Below are 15326 nucleotides of genomic sequence, written 5' to 3' on the forward strand. Positions count from 1 at the left end.
TTTTTACATAATGATTAATAATAAACTTCATGATCCTGGACATTTCTCGGTACTCCCGCGTTTTCCTGACCGGAGTTTCATGTTTTTGCTATGCTTAGTGCTTCCCTGATTAACTTGATGATCATCATCTGTAATTACTTGTATAAATGTACACTTGCCGTGTCCAGTCCAGTAGTTTTTACCCGTGTCATGAACGACCTGTGTTCAACCCCAAATGAGGGACACTTTCTTGCAGGTGCGCATGGAGCTGCCCCTATTTCGGTATGTCCCAGACAAGCCAGGATGCCCATGTCATACACATTTTGTTGTGTACGAACAATAGTATAAATTCAGAAGAGATACCACGAGTCAGAAAATTATTTAATTTAAAAAAGAATGTATTAAGCAGGTATTGACTGAAGATACATTTCTGTATTGTGTATTCAATGTTTGGTTGATTGTCATAATAGGAAACTGGATTTCCGGCGTTCGTGAGCCATCAACAGTAATCATTCAACATAAAAAGCAACAAAAAAAATCACTTTACATGTAAATATATACTTTTCCTACTTGTTTGCGATGCACTGATATACTATATTTAACTTGACGTGATAAGTTGTGTCCCTATCCCCATTTTTTAATCGATTATTTTTGATTTACTTATTTTAATCAGTTCAAGGCATTCAGTTGTACTTGAGTATTTGACAAATAAAGCATATCACTCTGGTAGGCCATAATAGAAGCCAGTTAGAGCATCTACTCGGGTGGTTATTAGCCTGCCAATTTAGAGCCTGTAAACACGCCTTCACCCGCCGCGACCGCTGTGAATTACCGCCCCCGGGGGCTCGCATGACCCCTGGCATAGTACAGTCCTATCTGAGCCGCTTCCTGTTCCCCTTCCCTCCCTTAATCCTTTTTGCTGTGTTGTTTACTCTCTCTGCCCCTCTCCATCTTTTTGCGGCCATTCCCAGTCACATAAGCCCCGCCCCCCTTGCCGAGTAACTCCTGTTTTCTGAGGGGTTGGCTTTCCGGAGCGTTGGCCGCACTGTCCTCTGCATCCCGCTGGGCCCCGCATTTCCCTCGGAGGAGTCCTCTCCCATCAGCCTCAGCGCCGGGTCGGTGCAGGGCATGATGGGCATTCACATTCTGCCTGATGGTGAATCACGGCCCACGCCACCCATAAGCGCACAGAGCGAAGTTCCACGCTGCGTCCCGGCCCATTTAATAGATTTTCTCCCGCCGTATTTCCCCCGCAGGCGGCCGGCCTTCTGGCGATTGTAAATCAGGGAGCGTAACCTTACTGCGCGAGCAGATGATTGTTTTCACCTTGGGAAGGTGCATAATTAGTGTTTAACCACATTATGAGCTGCTCGCTGTTTCATTCACAGCAGAATAAAAGCCTTGTGTGTCGAATGTCTTTTTTTAAAATGAATTAAAAAATCTTCATTTTGAGGCGTGTTTTGAGGGTGGGGTTTTGCCCCGTGATCGTGGTGAACATCGGCCTCTTTGTGTTGCTGTCAGACGGCCCTTTGTCCCACCCTTCCAGATTTCGGCGCCGGCTCCATTGTGTGTCGTGTACAGTCGGCGCCCTGTTCCGGCCGGGAACAATGGGAAGATGCTTGCCTGACAGAACACCTTTTTCCCAGCATGCAGCGCTCTGAAAGGGGCTTGATAGTCCGCTCACGTCTTGGCTGGTCCCCCCCAGGTGATTTGAGGGCCACGTGGACGCTTGTCTTTAATGTTGCACAAATAAAGGCATCTCAAGAGGGGGACATTTGGATTGTTGTAGGATTATTTAGATTAATTATAGTGTTCTCAGGGTATGTGAAAGTGATTGTTTTTGTCATCGTGATACACTGCAGCACAGCACACAGTGACACAACGAAACGTGTCCTCTGCATTTAACCATCACCCTTACTGAGCAGAGGGCAGCCATGATAGGCGCCCGGGGAGCAGTGTGGGGACGATGCTTCGATCGAGGGGACCTCAGTGGCACCTTGGCGCTTAGGGATTTGAACAATGCTTCCGTTATGAGTCCGCTTCTTTACCCGCTTGGCCACCAGCACTGTGAGTGTATATGTGTGAATATTTGTGGGAGAGTCACAGCCATAATGTCGATGTAGGACCATCACTGATGGAGTGAAAGGTCATGGTTCTTTGTGTGGCTCAACAGCTGGACTGGGGCAAGGTGACAGTGGTGGGATAGCGGGTAAAGAAAAGGACCAGTGATCAGAAGGTTGCCGGTTCGAATCCCCGAACCACCAGGGTGCCACAGCCTTGGAGCAGTGGTGGTTAGGGATTTGGCAACCGTCAGATTACGGGTCCATTTCCTTACCCGCTAGGCCACCACTGTATGTAATATGCAGTTTTTTTATATTTACAAGATTTCACCTATTATTCTACCAAAAAGAAGAGCTACCGGACTCATTTTCATTGTCAACAGCAAAAATCAAGACTATTCTATTCTATTCTTTTTTTTTTTCAATTCTCCCAGGTTTTTAGTTATTTATAATACACATTTATCATCAAGGGACCTCATAAAACATAGAAACAAGTGAGTGTGAGTACAGTGATGTAAAACCACAGATCAGATCCATCCCTCTCGCTGTCTTTCACTTTCTGACAGCAGGTAGAAATGTCTGAGATGCTCAGTCAGCTGTCCTGTCCAGTACATGTCAACTGGAGCTATGTGCTGTGTGTTTTGGGGTCTCTTTTCACTAGACTCACATGTTGTAATAAATCCAACACGCTAATTCCATACTAGTGCTGGGCCACCACTGAGTGTCTGGGTAGAGGATGATCCTGGCAGCGGCAACTGACCACAGGTGCTTGTGTAGATGCTGAGCACAAACTGTCCAACGGCTTGACTGTACTGTACGCACATAAACATAAGGCCCTACACAGTACGCATCTCTAATAAAGTCACCGTCACATGAACACCCCTCACAGGAAAAAAAATGCTGCTGTTTTACACACAGACCCTGGATACCCGATGAATAATGAATGTGTAAAGGGTTAAATGTGCATGTCTGTTGGCGACACACTACAGCCAATGCTATTTATCCCCTTGTCTCCCAGCACACATAATTTATACATGTGACCAATCTGCTGCAGTGCCCGTGTGTTGATGGTGAGGATCCTTGCTTTCACTCTCTACCTTTACCATCTGCCATATGGAGTGAGGAGACAGAGGGACATAGCGATAGAAAGATGCATGGTGACAAGTGATGATAGACCATCTGCATGTGTCATTGTGAGTGAAGAAAACCAAGGGGGAAAGGACCTTGCCGTCACTGTTGCCAGATTGGTGTGTTTTAAATATGATGTTTTGGGCAAAATTGCTTGATGGGTACTGGAAAATGTGAAAACCACACACACAATAAACATTTAAACGTAAACACACACACAAACACGCACACACACACACACACAAAACAGGGATTTAATACATATTTATCATCCTGGGTCCTCATAAAAATGTGTGCGTGAGAATGAAGCCATATCAAATCCATCTGCAGTGTACTTTAAATATTATAAGCAGTCTTGGCAGTAAAATCATACTGTTGTTTGTCTTCTGGGTGCATTTTTGCATGACTGCACGCACTGCTTTCTGCATATGACGGAGTGGCAGGAGGTCAGTTCACATAATCCAGAATGAGGAAAAAAAAATTCTATTGGTTTATAGAAGTTTTTGAGAAATCAAAAGCACTCAAAGTCCTCAAAGGCGTGACTCTATCGATTGCCTGCTCACTTCTCCTTTTTTTGGATTAATAAAAAAGTCGGTTTCAAAATCTGCGTTTAAATCGGCACGACATCCCAAATGAGCCATGTAATGCCCCATCCCCGCCACCGCGGACCCCGACAGCACTCATGAAACATGCATGCCAACGGATTCACGCACAGGCCAGACTGCATCAGATCGGAAAACAACATCGCATCTTCTCTCGTTTTCACACCTCCGCATCCGCGGTTGTCAGCATTGCGTTCCTGCTCTATTATTCATTCTGCGCCCCTTGACAAAAAGAGCCAGCGCTGCTGTGGGTGTTAATTATTAGTCACTTTGCTAAAAGGAGGCGGGAAATCGTAATTGTTTTGTCTTTTTGCTTGTCTAATTAAAGATTTGCATCCAATTAAATGCTGAAGGTGAAAAAAAAAAAACGGTATGGAGCTGTTCCTAAAAACATGAAACTGGTTAAACCAGCTAGTTTGACTAGGCAGTGCTTTAATTCCACACAGGTCATACCAGCTAAAACCATCTATAACACAATATGCTGCTAAAACTGTTAAGTCTCCAAGTTTTAAATCAGTCATTTCGGGTCAAGAGTGAAAAAGGTGCACCAACAGCCTCGCTTTTATTTCGCGTACTGCAGTAATACAAATGCAGAATTATGTGAAGCTTGATCCAGATTTTTTACAGCTCACCCAGCCTCTCTCATTGTATACACACAAAAATGACCTTAAGTTTATCAGGTGTCACGTCCCTGTCCAGGGGTTGGGAAACATGACAACAAATGAGGGGTGGGATTACACAGATACCAGACCCAAGTGAAATAATGTGCTTTTATTTACAGTGAGCGGTGAACAACCAACCAAACCTAAAGTGTTATACACAACAACTACACAACAATCCACAGGAGGACAACACATCATGAAAGGAGAAACTATACAGATACACAACAAAGCCACAACTAACAACACTAACCACTCTACCACACAACAAAGGCTTATCTCCAACTCTGCAACTCTACAACACTCCAAACTCTCCTCTCGCCTCTTCCTCCTCTGGCTCCACAACAACGAGCCGCGACTGGTGGTTGGAGTGGTCCTTAAGTACTCATGTTCGGTGTGTTGATTGGCTGCCATATGACGAGGGAATCGGTGGGCGGAACCATAATCCCAGTCTCCGCCCAGCAGACAGCACGAATAAGCACGTGACAAGGCATCCGCCAAAACATTGTCCAGCCCTCTCTTGTAACGGGTCTCTAAGGCAAACCCCTGCAAGTACAAGGACCAGTGAAGGATGCGTTGGTTAGTGATCCTCATCCTGGAAAGAAACACTAGAGGGTTATGATCTTTCAACACGACAACAGGAATAGTAGACCCAATGTAAACCGCAAAATATTGAAGTGCCAGAGGTAGTGCTGTCTCCTTCTCAATAGTGCTGTAATGTAGCTGATGTTTTAGAAAAGTAGCAGATGGGGTGATAAATTCCTTCGGCATCCTCCTGCAATAATACTGCACCAGCTCCAGTGGCACTTGCATCTACCTCGAGTTTAAAAGGTTTCTGAAAATCTGCCGCATCAATATGGGTTTGCTACATAACAATGCTCTGGGTGTTAGCAGCACCTGCCAGTAGCCCTTCGTAACTGCATTCACCTGCTGATAATGTAAATGTACTGTCCGTCTTAGGAACTAGTACGCATGGAGAACTCCACACACTCTCACTGGGCATGGCAAGCCCACGGCTAACCAAATAATCGACTTCAGGCTGCATCACAGCGCTCTTGGTAGGATAAGCATGTTGCCTAATTGGTGGAGGGTGGTAGTAGCCTAGTGGGTAACACACTCGCCTATGAACCAGAAGACCCGGGTTCGAATCCCACTTACTACCATTGTGTCCCTGAGCAAGACACTTAACCCTAAATTGCTCCAGGGAGACTGTCCCTGTCCCTTACTGATTGTAAGTCGCTCTGGATAAGGGCGTCTGATAAATGCTGTAAATGTAAATGTGGAGGGTCTCCCACATTGATGCCTTGAGTCAGCACTCTGGAACGAGAAGGAATGTCAGAAAATAAGGCAGGAAATGAATGTTTCAACTCCCGTACCTCTTTTGCTCGATCGTCTGCCAAGCCTGATAATAGCGGTCTCAAGTCTTGTAGGAGTTCTGAGTTCTGAAGTTGGGCACCTGACATAGGCACTCCACCTAGGCTTAGATCATACTCCTCAGGAGAATACTGAGAAGATGTGACAGACACACATGCCATTGGTACAACATTCTTAATCAGCGATTCCTTTCACACATATGATTTAAACATATTTACATGACATACTTGCGTCTTCCTTCTTCTTTCAGGAGTACGAATCACATAATCAGTGTCGCTAAGCTTCCAATCAATATCATAAGGACCAGTATATGCGGTCCCAGTGTTCATGTAACACCTTTAGCGGTCTCTGAATCCAGTGTCCAAAAATAAGATCAGCAGGACTGAAACCAAGCGAGTCTTGTGTGGTCTCACAAACAGCAAACAACAGTAAAGGAAGAGTTTCATCCCACTCTCTCTCTGTTTCTACACAATACACCCAAAACATGGACACCTCCAGAGCTCGAGGACAAGCCCCCAGGTTACAACCAAGTTATTTCTTATATGTCATACTTGTCAGACTTTTGTATTTGTCTCATGTTGCATTTGTAAACCTGCCGAGACACTATTTCAAGGGGTGAGATCCATTTTGTGACATTTTGGGCCAAATTGAGAACCACACATGAAATGAAAGCACTTGATCAATTTTTTAAATTATTTTATTGTTTTAAAAAAAAATTCAAAAAATATTTTTTTAAACCAAAACCAAATTTGACAAAATGTAACATACATTTGGTACTCACCTCTCGATATAATACAAATACGTACCGCTTTGAACTTTGAGCATAGTATATTGCATGGAGTGTTTAAAAAATACAGTGATGCTCAGAATATTATACTGACTTGGAAAATACCAGTAGCTCCAGAACATTCTAATTTCTGTATACAACTGAATCCCAATATGTGCATCCCACCATGTAACAGTGTTGTGCTTTGCATGCTATAAAAGAACAATAATTTCTTTATACTACACTGAATATACAATATAAAATCAGTAGCAAAAATAACATTTATTTTTTGTATAGCCCAAAAATCACAAAGAGAGCATCTCAATGGGTTTTAACCAAGCCTTCAATAGACATCCCCCGAACCCCTTATGTTATTAAGGAAAAATAACTCACTTGAGGAAAAAAATGGAAAGGAAGGCGTACGCACTATAAAGAGTCTATTTCCACTTTCTATACGCATTTTGAAAGTGCATTTGTCCTCCTGTAGCAGACGGAAATTGACATGCGTCCACATGAAATGACTGTTTTCTGGGGATGGAAAAGTCAAGACGTCACACTGCGGCACGAGCCAGGCCTGTAACTGGGCTATCAGCCAGCCCGTCTACCTGTGGTGACCTCCAGACAAAGACAACGGGGCAGCGGTTCTTATGTTTTATTTTTGGTCTCCTCTCCCTCATCCGTTTGATCTCTCGGTCCACAAATCAAAAGGACACGGGCTCGGCGTGGGTCAGTGCGCCGCATTCGGTCTCCGCAAAGTCACTCGCAGACACAACAAAGGCGGCTGCGGCTGTGGCAGCAGTGTGCCTTCCTTCAGTCAAAAACGACAAATTGGGGAGTCGACCTCATCCTGGGAGTTGACGAGGAGAATGGCAGAGCTTCCATTTCATGCCGTTTGCATCATTGCACGTGCATATACATTAAACAGGCCCAGCAGTGGGAGGCTGGCAGCGAATGGCGAGCTGTAGCTGTGTTAGCTCAGGCTGGGAAGGCTGCGGGGGCTTGGTTGGCATGTCGGTGCCGCTGTCTGCCCACACGGAGGGCCTGACTTCAGCAGTGCTTTGCACTTTCGCTAACCAACGTTCAAAGGGTACAATTCTCCAGCTGAGAAAATCGCTCGATTTCAGCCATTCTGTCCTTATCTTTTTTCTTCTTGATGGAAAACATTGTAGCACTTTGCAGAATGGCAGCTGCGGCCCCTGTAATTTCATCATAACCGTAATCCGGCAGTCGTTCCTGACCTTTTCCGCTTTTCTCCGATCTGATTCTGATTTGGGCCAATGCATGAACCATTCCACGATTTAGGGTTAGCCGGCTGGACGGCAAATCCCACACTGGCTTCCATTTTCGCCGTTAAATGCCAACGCCAATCAGCCACACTGCACCGTGGGAGAGGAAACACCAGGGGACAGGCACAGCAACGTGGGGACGGTAGAAATCCCATTATCATCGGGGAAATCATTTTTCGCACAGCTCGCCGGAGAGACGATAAGCCTCCTCCTTTCCCACTAGCCCTCCACCTTATCTGGTTTTTATTTTTTCCCATTTCCATCCCTTGTGGCAGCTATCACCTCTTCCTCGTGCTTTAGACAGCTGCTAACCAGGCCACATAATCTTATCTGTGAGCAACGGTCGTAACAGCCCTTCTCCCAAGTCTCATCAAAAATACGTAATTTATTTTCTACCCCCCCTACAGCATCTATTGATTTGTGCGGGTCTTTTAGGAGGTGCTTTTCATTAGGGACAATAAATAAGGAAAGGTTCCATTGATTTGCTGATGACACCAAAAAGAGGGCAAGAAAAACAGCTTCTTGTGATCACTGATGGTGTCCTATCTTTAGTACTTAACTGGGTAAAATAAACTTTATATAATAAACATTATATAATGTAGTAGCGATTGGAATATGATTTTATAATGTTTAAATATCCCCTATTATGAACATTTTACTTTGAGAGATTATTTAACATTAATACGAGTTCTCCTAGCCGGTCTATGGTCTTTTCTGCAGAGACTAGAAATGGCTTTGGTCAGAGAGCGGCAGATCAGATGGTTGGATCTGGAATTTGTCCCCTAATGTCGTCATAAGGGGAAAGGTTACCTCCCATTTCTCATGCTTTGTCCGCCCAGAGAATTTCCCCGTTAAGAGTAACTCCACCAACAGTCATGGCTTGAAAAATGTACAATGCATACAATGTGCTCGGTGATTGGATGTAAAGATTTAATTCTGCACCAAGGCTGAATTTCAGAAAGAGAACAGTTTTCATAATAGGGGACCTTTAAACATTTTTACTTTGGTTCCGTTAAATGCATGTTTTATTGCATCAGAAAGAATACATTAGACCACATTTATATGTGTGTGTATGGGATAGTTAGTTAGCTAGTTAGTTAGTTAGAACAACCTTAAACTGTTATATACTGCTGTATAAAAAAGTAAAAAAAAACTATGTGAATAAGAACTTCATAGTAATAAGTGCTATTAGGCTATTTTTTACATGCACATTGGCTAAATGTTCTTAGATTAGAATTAAAGGGAGCAACTTTATGTGAGAGTGAACTATTTTGTTTTTTATGACAAATTTTATAGGACGACTAGGTTTAATCTCAAAGAAAGCATTATGGTCATCTTTTTTTTCATGTCCCGACACGAGATGGGCTCCTGCCTTGGAAGAAGTGGAATGGAGTGTGAGTGAGTTACAGAGAAATGGAATCGTAGCCCGTGTGCCATCAGCCTTCGCCTCCGAAATCCCTGCCCACCTCCTTCTCGTGTCGTTGTGGAACTGGTGGTGAGGAGACAGCTATATGTGTGTGTGGGTGCTGAAGCTGTGTGGTTGAGTGAGGCCAGGCAATGGCTGTTGGCAGACTGCGGGATGGATGGACGGATTTATGCATGGAGCATACGGCTTCCATAATAACTGCTCACAGAGCCTGAGGCTGTGGATCCATGGGATCCTACAAAGTGGCCAATTACAGTCAGAGTGGCCAGGTTCATTCGACACCCAGCTCTTCTTATTCCATGTCTGCAATTTTCGTTTAGCTCAGTTTCTCAGTTTTGGCCATTTATCTCTCTTTCTTCTAGCCTCTCTTTATCCTTAACCCTTTTATCCTTTACCCTTAACTCTTTATCCTTAACCCTGTCCTATTTAGAGTCCATACAGTTACTGTTTAACTGTGTGGAAATTAAACAGTACTGGGAAAGCACCTCATTTGTCTTCCTCCCATCCTTCCACCCTCACCGTCCTTCCTTCCTTTTCCTTTTTACTCTCTGAATGGTGGCGCAGTTGGGGCATGGGTGGGATAAATATGGAAACCAGCCCCTTTCAGCTGGTCCCTCGGCCGGTTCTTCCCTCCCCGTGGCTTTGGAAAATAGTTTGCGGGTGTGTTGCCAATTTTGACATCCCCTCCCTTTTTTCTTTTTTCTTCACAGTGTTCCCCTCACAAGTGAATAAGCGTGACACCCCACAATACCCTCATAAATTACAACGAACACCTGCAGGCTGAGCCTTCAAGTCGGCGGCTCGGGCCTCCCGCGGGATTGGCTAATGTCTTCCCGCTATAAACACATCATGCCGCTCAGATGATCGAGCCCGGCTAAAGACTGTGTGCCGTCGTGCGTTTTTTTTTTTTTCCGGTGGGGGAGCATCAGCCTGCTCAAGCGCATAATGAGTAAACTATCTCATTTCTCAAGACTTTTGGAGACAAATGAGCGCTGACGCTTCAGAGCTGTGCATGCATAATGCCCTTCCCTCCGCTGGGTCATACTCAAATCAGTCGTGCCTGTTTGTCAGCTTGAGGTCCGAGCTCGTGACGAAACTCGGCCAGTTTCGCCCGAGTCCCATTGATCTGTATCGATCACACCGCCGAGGATTCGGCTCTGGGCTAATTCCGCCTGCTGCTCCTTCCGTTGACATTTTCATCGCCGCAGTCCTCGCCTTTATCGAGTCGAGCCATAAAGTGCGGCTTAAAACCACTCTTGTCCTCCCTGCAGCCGGAAAATAACCCCACCGATGCTCGTGTCTGAAGCATATCTGCACCGTTGACGGCGTGCGACGGGGCCTAGAGATTGGTGTCACTTTTTGAACACTTCCTTTTCTTGCTCTGCATGGTCTTTAACCTCAGGCTCAAGGCTAGGGGATGGCGAAAGGCTGGGAAAATCTAGCAAAAAAGATCATCACTGTTAACACAGCCAGGAGGAGAACCCGCGTGTGTTTTGTTTGCAAAGGGAAAGCTGTGAATCGACGCAAGATTTGTATCCTGGCGCTGAACATGTAGCTGCTTCTTTGCTCTGACTAAATTCCCATTTGTACCTACCGGAGGAGGCAAGTAGGAGAGAAAATTCTACTTTTTTTTTTGGAAAGAATCTGTCGAATATGACCCACTTTCTAGAATCAGACATCAGAGCTCGTGTCGTCTCTCTTTTCTGTGCTAACCTTCGCTAGCCGTAACTGTTACCTTTTAGCAAGCCCAATTAGACTGTTTGCGCAAACTTGCGTGGTGCTACGCTACGCTACGCTGAATGCTGACACTCCCTGGGGTGCTTTGAATTATAAGGTTGCAAGGAACGCAAGACTATTGATTCAGGCTTCGTCTGCCTTCCACCCCTCCCTCTCGTCTCCTCTCTTAATTCCTTAAGTGCTACACCCACCCGCGCCATACGCTCCCCATCCAAAAAAGGAGTGCAATTGGCTTTTTTTTTTTTTACCGGGCATCTGATCGGTAATGGATGCAGTCGACAGTGAAATGAAGCCTCTTAACATACATTAGCTTTATTTCTAGGATTTGTTTGACTGGCAGCATGAAGATGAAAATAAATGATCAGCCTCCTTGGACTGACAGCTTTTAATGGCTGTTTGTTCTTCAGAGCTGGAATTCTTATCTCTTTCTGCTTCTCTTGCAGGGCCTTGGGGCAGGTGTATGGGCAGTGAGTGTGGGCTGGGGGGCAGCCAGAGTCGGGCGGTGTGGTGCGCCCACTCTGAGGGCTGGACCACACTGCACACCAACTGCCCACAGGCGGAGCGGCCCGACAACCAGCAGAGCTGCTTCCGTGTTTGCGACTGGCACAAGGAGCTGTATGACTGGCAGCTCGGCGCCTGGAACCAGTGTGTGCCCATCTCAATGCGGAACCCTGGTGTCCAGCGACCGGCCGTCTGTACCCGCGGGGAGGAGGGCATCCAGACGCGCGAGGTGGGATGCGTGCAGAAGGCCGATGGTGCGCCCGCCGAAGATGCCATCTGCGAGTATTTCGAACCCAAGCCACGCCAGGAGCAAGCCTGCCTCATCCCGTGTCCAAGGGACTGTGTTGTCTCGGAGTTCTCCTCATGGACATACTGTTCAAAAACCTGTGGAATAGGGCTGCAGAACCGGGTGCGTTCGGTGCTGGCCCCACCTCTTTTTGGAGGCTCTGCTTGCCCAAACCTGACCGAGTTCCAGACCTGTCAGCCCGGTCCTTGCGAGGGAGAAGAGAGTCTCTACAGCCTGAAAGTTGGCCCTTGGGGTCCATGTTCCCTTCCCCTACTTCGACAAACTCGACAGGCCAAGCCAGACCGCAAAGAACGGAAGCAGCGCAAAGACCGACAAGATCGAAAGGCACGGCAAGACCGCCAGGCCAAGAAGCGCAAGAACAAGGAGAAGGTCCGTGAGAGGGTGAAAGAGAAGGGCAGGGTGAAGGACCCGGAAACTCGAGAGCTCATCAAGAAAAAGAGAACACGTAATAGGCAGAACCGTCAGGGTGGAAAATTCTCAGATTTACAGGTGGGATTCCAGACCCGGGAAGTGATGTGTGTGCACAAGAACGGAAACACTGCAGCTCTCAGGTCAGTTTACTACAAGGAATTAGTGAATTTTAATAATGCTGGTGGCATTTTTAGACTGAGAAACTTTTACTCAATAGTTGGTAGTTTATGTGTTAACAAAATGTATTTATATGATATTTATTAACATAATGAATATATTTAAATGTAAATAAATTGATTTGTAACCCAATAATTCCAAAACGTCCAAAAAACAATCCCCTCATATAGACAAAAACTGAAGAAACCCCAAGAAGGAGTAATTCCAAGCGTGCAATATAGGCAGTGGTTGTTTAGTGGGTAAAGAAGCAGACCAGTAATTGGAAGGTTGCAGACTCAATTTCCAACATGCCAAGGTGCCGCTGAGCATGGAACCATCGCCACACACCGCACGGCTTCAAGGCTGCCCACTGCTCACTAAGGGTGATGGTTAAATGCAGAGGATACATTTTGTTGTGTCTCCGTGTGCTGTGCTGCAGTGTTTCACAATGAGAATCACTTTACTTTCACTTTCTTGTATTTTTATATTTTTCTGACATATCTGTCCAAGTGGCAAATTTTATTAACAGTAAAGGTCTTGGTATTGAGCCATGGGGAACTTCATATTTGACCAGTGTTGTTTTTTCAAATTTTGCTCATTGATATTTGCAAAGGTACAGTTCATATATACAAGTGACAGCACATGCACAGAACATTGAGAGAGTTGGTGAAGAGCAGGAATGATTCTCTCTTAAGAAAAAGTATAGTCTCAAACTCAAGTCAAGATTGAATTAATCTGTAGTCTTCAATATACTACATCAGACTGCAGAAAAACACACCTTTGACTTTGAAGAACAAACAATGTGAGTCATGAGCCTCTTTATTCCCACGAATCAGCTGTAGAACAAGCAGTGCCGTGTGCCATGGAGGAGGATTTAGAAGAAAAATGCACTTACAAAATGAAATGAGAAAAAAAACATAATGTAGAAATCTAAAAGCAGATCTTCTATTTGAGGTATTGTATAGATGTTAAAACAATAACTTCACTCTCTATCAATTCCCTTCCCACCACAACTCCTCTCTCTCATTTTCACACTTGTCTTACTGTGTGAATATGCAAGTCCCCGTGTGACAATGGCAGTGACAGTGATGTCTGTTTTAGGCCCAGGGAGAGGATAGCTGTCCCATCACATGTGCAGAATTGAGCCATGATGATGCAAGCCAGCAATCAAAGAACCTGGTATTCTATGTGTTAAATTACAGTCCACACTGCACATGGTCATTTTTACACATTAAACACATATTAAGAGATGCTCGATTCACTAATGGGCACTTGAATTTTAAATGAGTAGTGTAGCTCAGAATAATTTGTTTAAACAGAATATAAAATGAGGCAAATGGATATAAAATAGAAATAATACTTTGTATTAAAATTTAAATATTACATTAAATTCTACAGAGATATGACAGCATGAGATTTTTACCACCAATTTTTTTTTTTTTTTTGCATGCAGGCAGCATTCACTGTACATTTTGGCAGAAGTGCAAAAAGTGTCACTCATGACAAACCCTGGAAGTCCGAGTCCTTCAGGCTATAAATATTAACCACATGGCTTGTTTTTAGTTCTTTAGTTTTGAAATATTGATGGTGTTCTGTCGCTTCCAGAAATGTCAGGAAGTAGAACACCGTTCTCCCTAGCCAATGCAATATGTGTTCAATGCTTTATTAGTATTTATTATAAAAAATAATAACAATCATTTTGACAAACTATGTATGAAACAACAGTACATATACTCAATTCAATTAAATTAAGTTAACCCAACAAATAATTTTTGAGTGTAGGTAAGTAAATACATTTTGAGTTTTAAAAATTAATAAAAATTCTTAGCCTATAGTAACGCAATGTGCACATCTCTCATTTTGCATTAAAAAAAAAATCCTTGTTATACTTATTTATACATATCCATCAGTGAAAGCAAATTGACCAAGAGATTGGACAGTTTGCTTTTATTATCATTATCCTCCTTCCAAAACTGAATTCATCAACCAAGGACTTTTTCCCATTCGATCAAGCAGCCAGGCAAAAAGCGATAACATCTTTCAAAGGTTCACAGGATCAGTCTGTTGTCTATTTTAATAAAAAATGGCTTTCTCCCCTTGCCTCTCCCCTTGCCTCTATTTCCGCTGCTTTAAGTGTTATCACTGTTGGCTGTCATTTAATGATGTGGAATTACAACATGCCAATCACTTTTGACACTGTTAGTCTATTTAATTATAGCTGTCCCACCTCAAATAAAGTCCGAATAGACATAGTTCAGCTTCATGAAAAAAGTCTATTTATATCATAGACTGTACGGCACTCAATTACATTTATGCCGTCGATAGCAAAATCACATAAATGCATGAATGCTTTTTTTCAGCGGCTTAAGACCTTTATGTATTGTGTGCATGAGGCTGGTTTTAATAAAGCGTGGAGGACGCCACACCAGTCAAGCGACTGATTTTCTCCAATTGGGTTTAATTAAGGCTCAGTGGGACCAAATCCTGCCACCTGCGTGCCCTTCAGGGTCCTGGCGAGAGCAGCGCGTCCCTAATCATTCCTCACCACACGCCTCAAAAGCAGGGAAAATTACTTTCAGCCGAGTTCACCAACGCCCCTTTTCACTACAGTTGTCAATTGAATTATGGACAGCTAGTGAAAGGAAGTGAAGTTAATAATATTGGCCAAACTAGATGAGAGGGAAAACACATTTGAGAAACGTAGTCAAATATTAATGTTCATTTAAAAAAATAAATGAAAACAAAAAAGTTTGCAGAGTCCCACACTTCTCGCCTTAAAGAATCGATCTACCTCGACAAGAACACACACTGACATTACAAGGTTGTTTCAGAACCCCAATCTCCTAGATCATGGAAGCTTGGGTAGTTTTTCATAGTCAAAAGCCATAAAACTCAAACTTCAAACCAGTAGAAGGCGTTGGTAGAAAAGCCAGT

At 44.1% G+C, this 15326-nt stretch overlaps 1 protein-coding gene across 2 annotated transcripts in view; it reads left to right on the plus strand.

Moving 5' to 3' along the window:
• Nucleotides 1-15326, plus strand: part of thsd7aa (thrombospondin, type I, domain containing 7Aa) — a 94559-nt gene that overhangs the window by 29014 nt on the left and 50219 nt on the right. For both annotated transcript variants that reach the window (XR_003743335.1, XM_028964150.1), the window contains exon 2: nucleotides 11461-12376. Coding sequence is in view for 1 of the 2 variants with exons in the window: in XM_028964150.1 (XP_028819983.1) it covers nucleotides 11461-12376 (916 nt within the window). In the remaining variant the exon portion in view is untranslated. The remainder of the gene's footprint in view (nucleotides 1-11460; nucleotides 12377-15326) is intronic.

The sequence above is a fragment of the Denticeps clupeoides genome, chromosome 20 (genome assembly GCF_900700375.1).
Source record: "Denticeps clupeoides chromosome 20, fDenClu1.1, whole genome shotgun sequence".
Classification (NCBI taxonomy): Eukaryota; Metazoa; Chordata; class Actinopteri; order Clupeiformes; family Denticipitidae; genus Denticeps; species Denticeps clupeoides.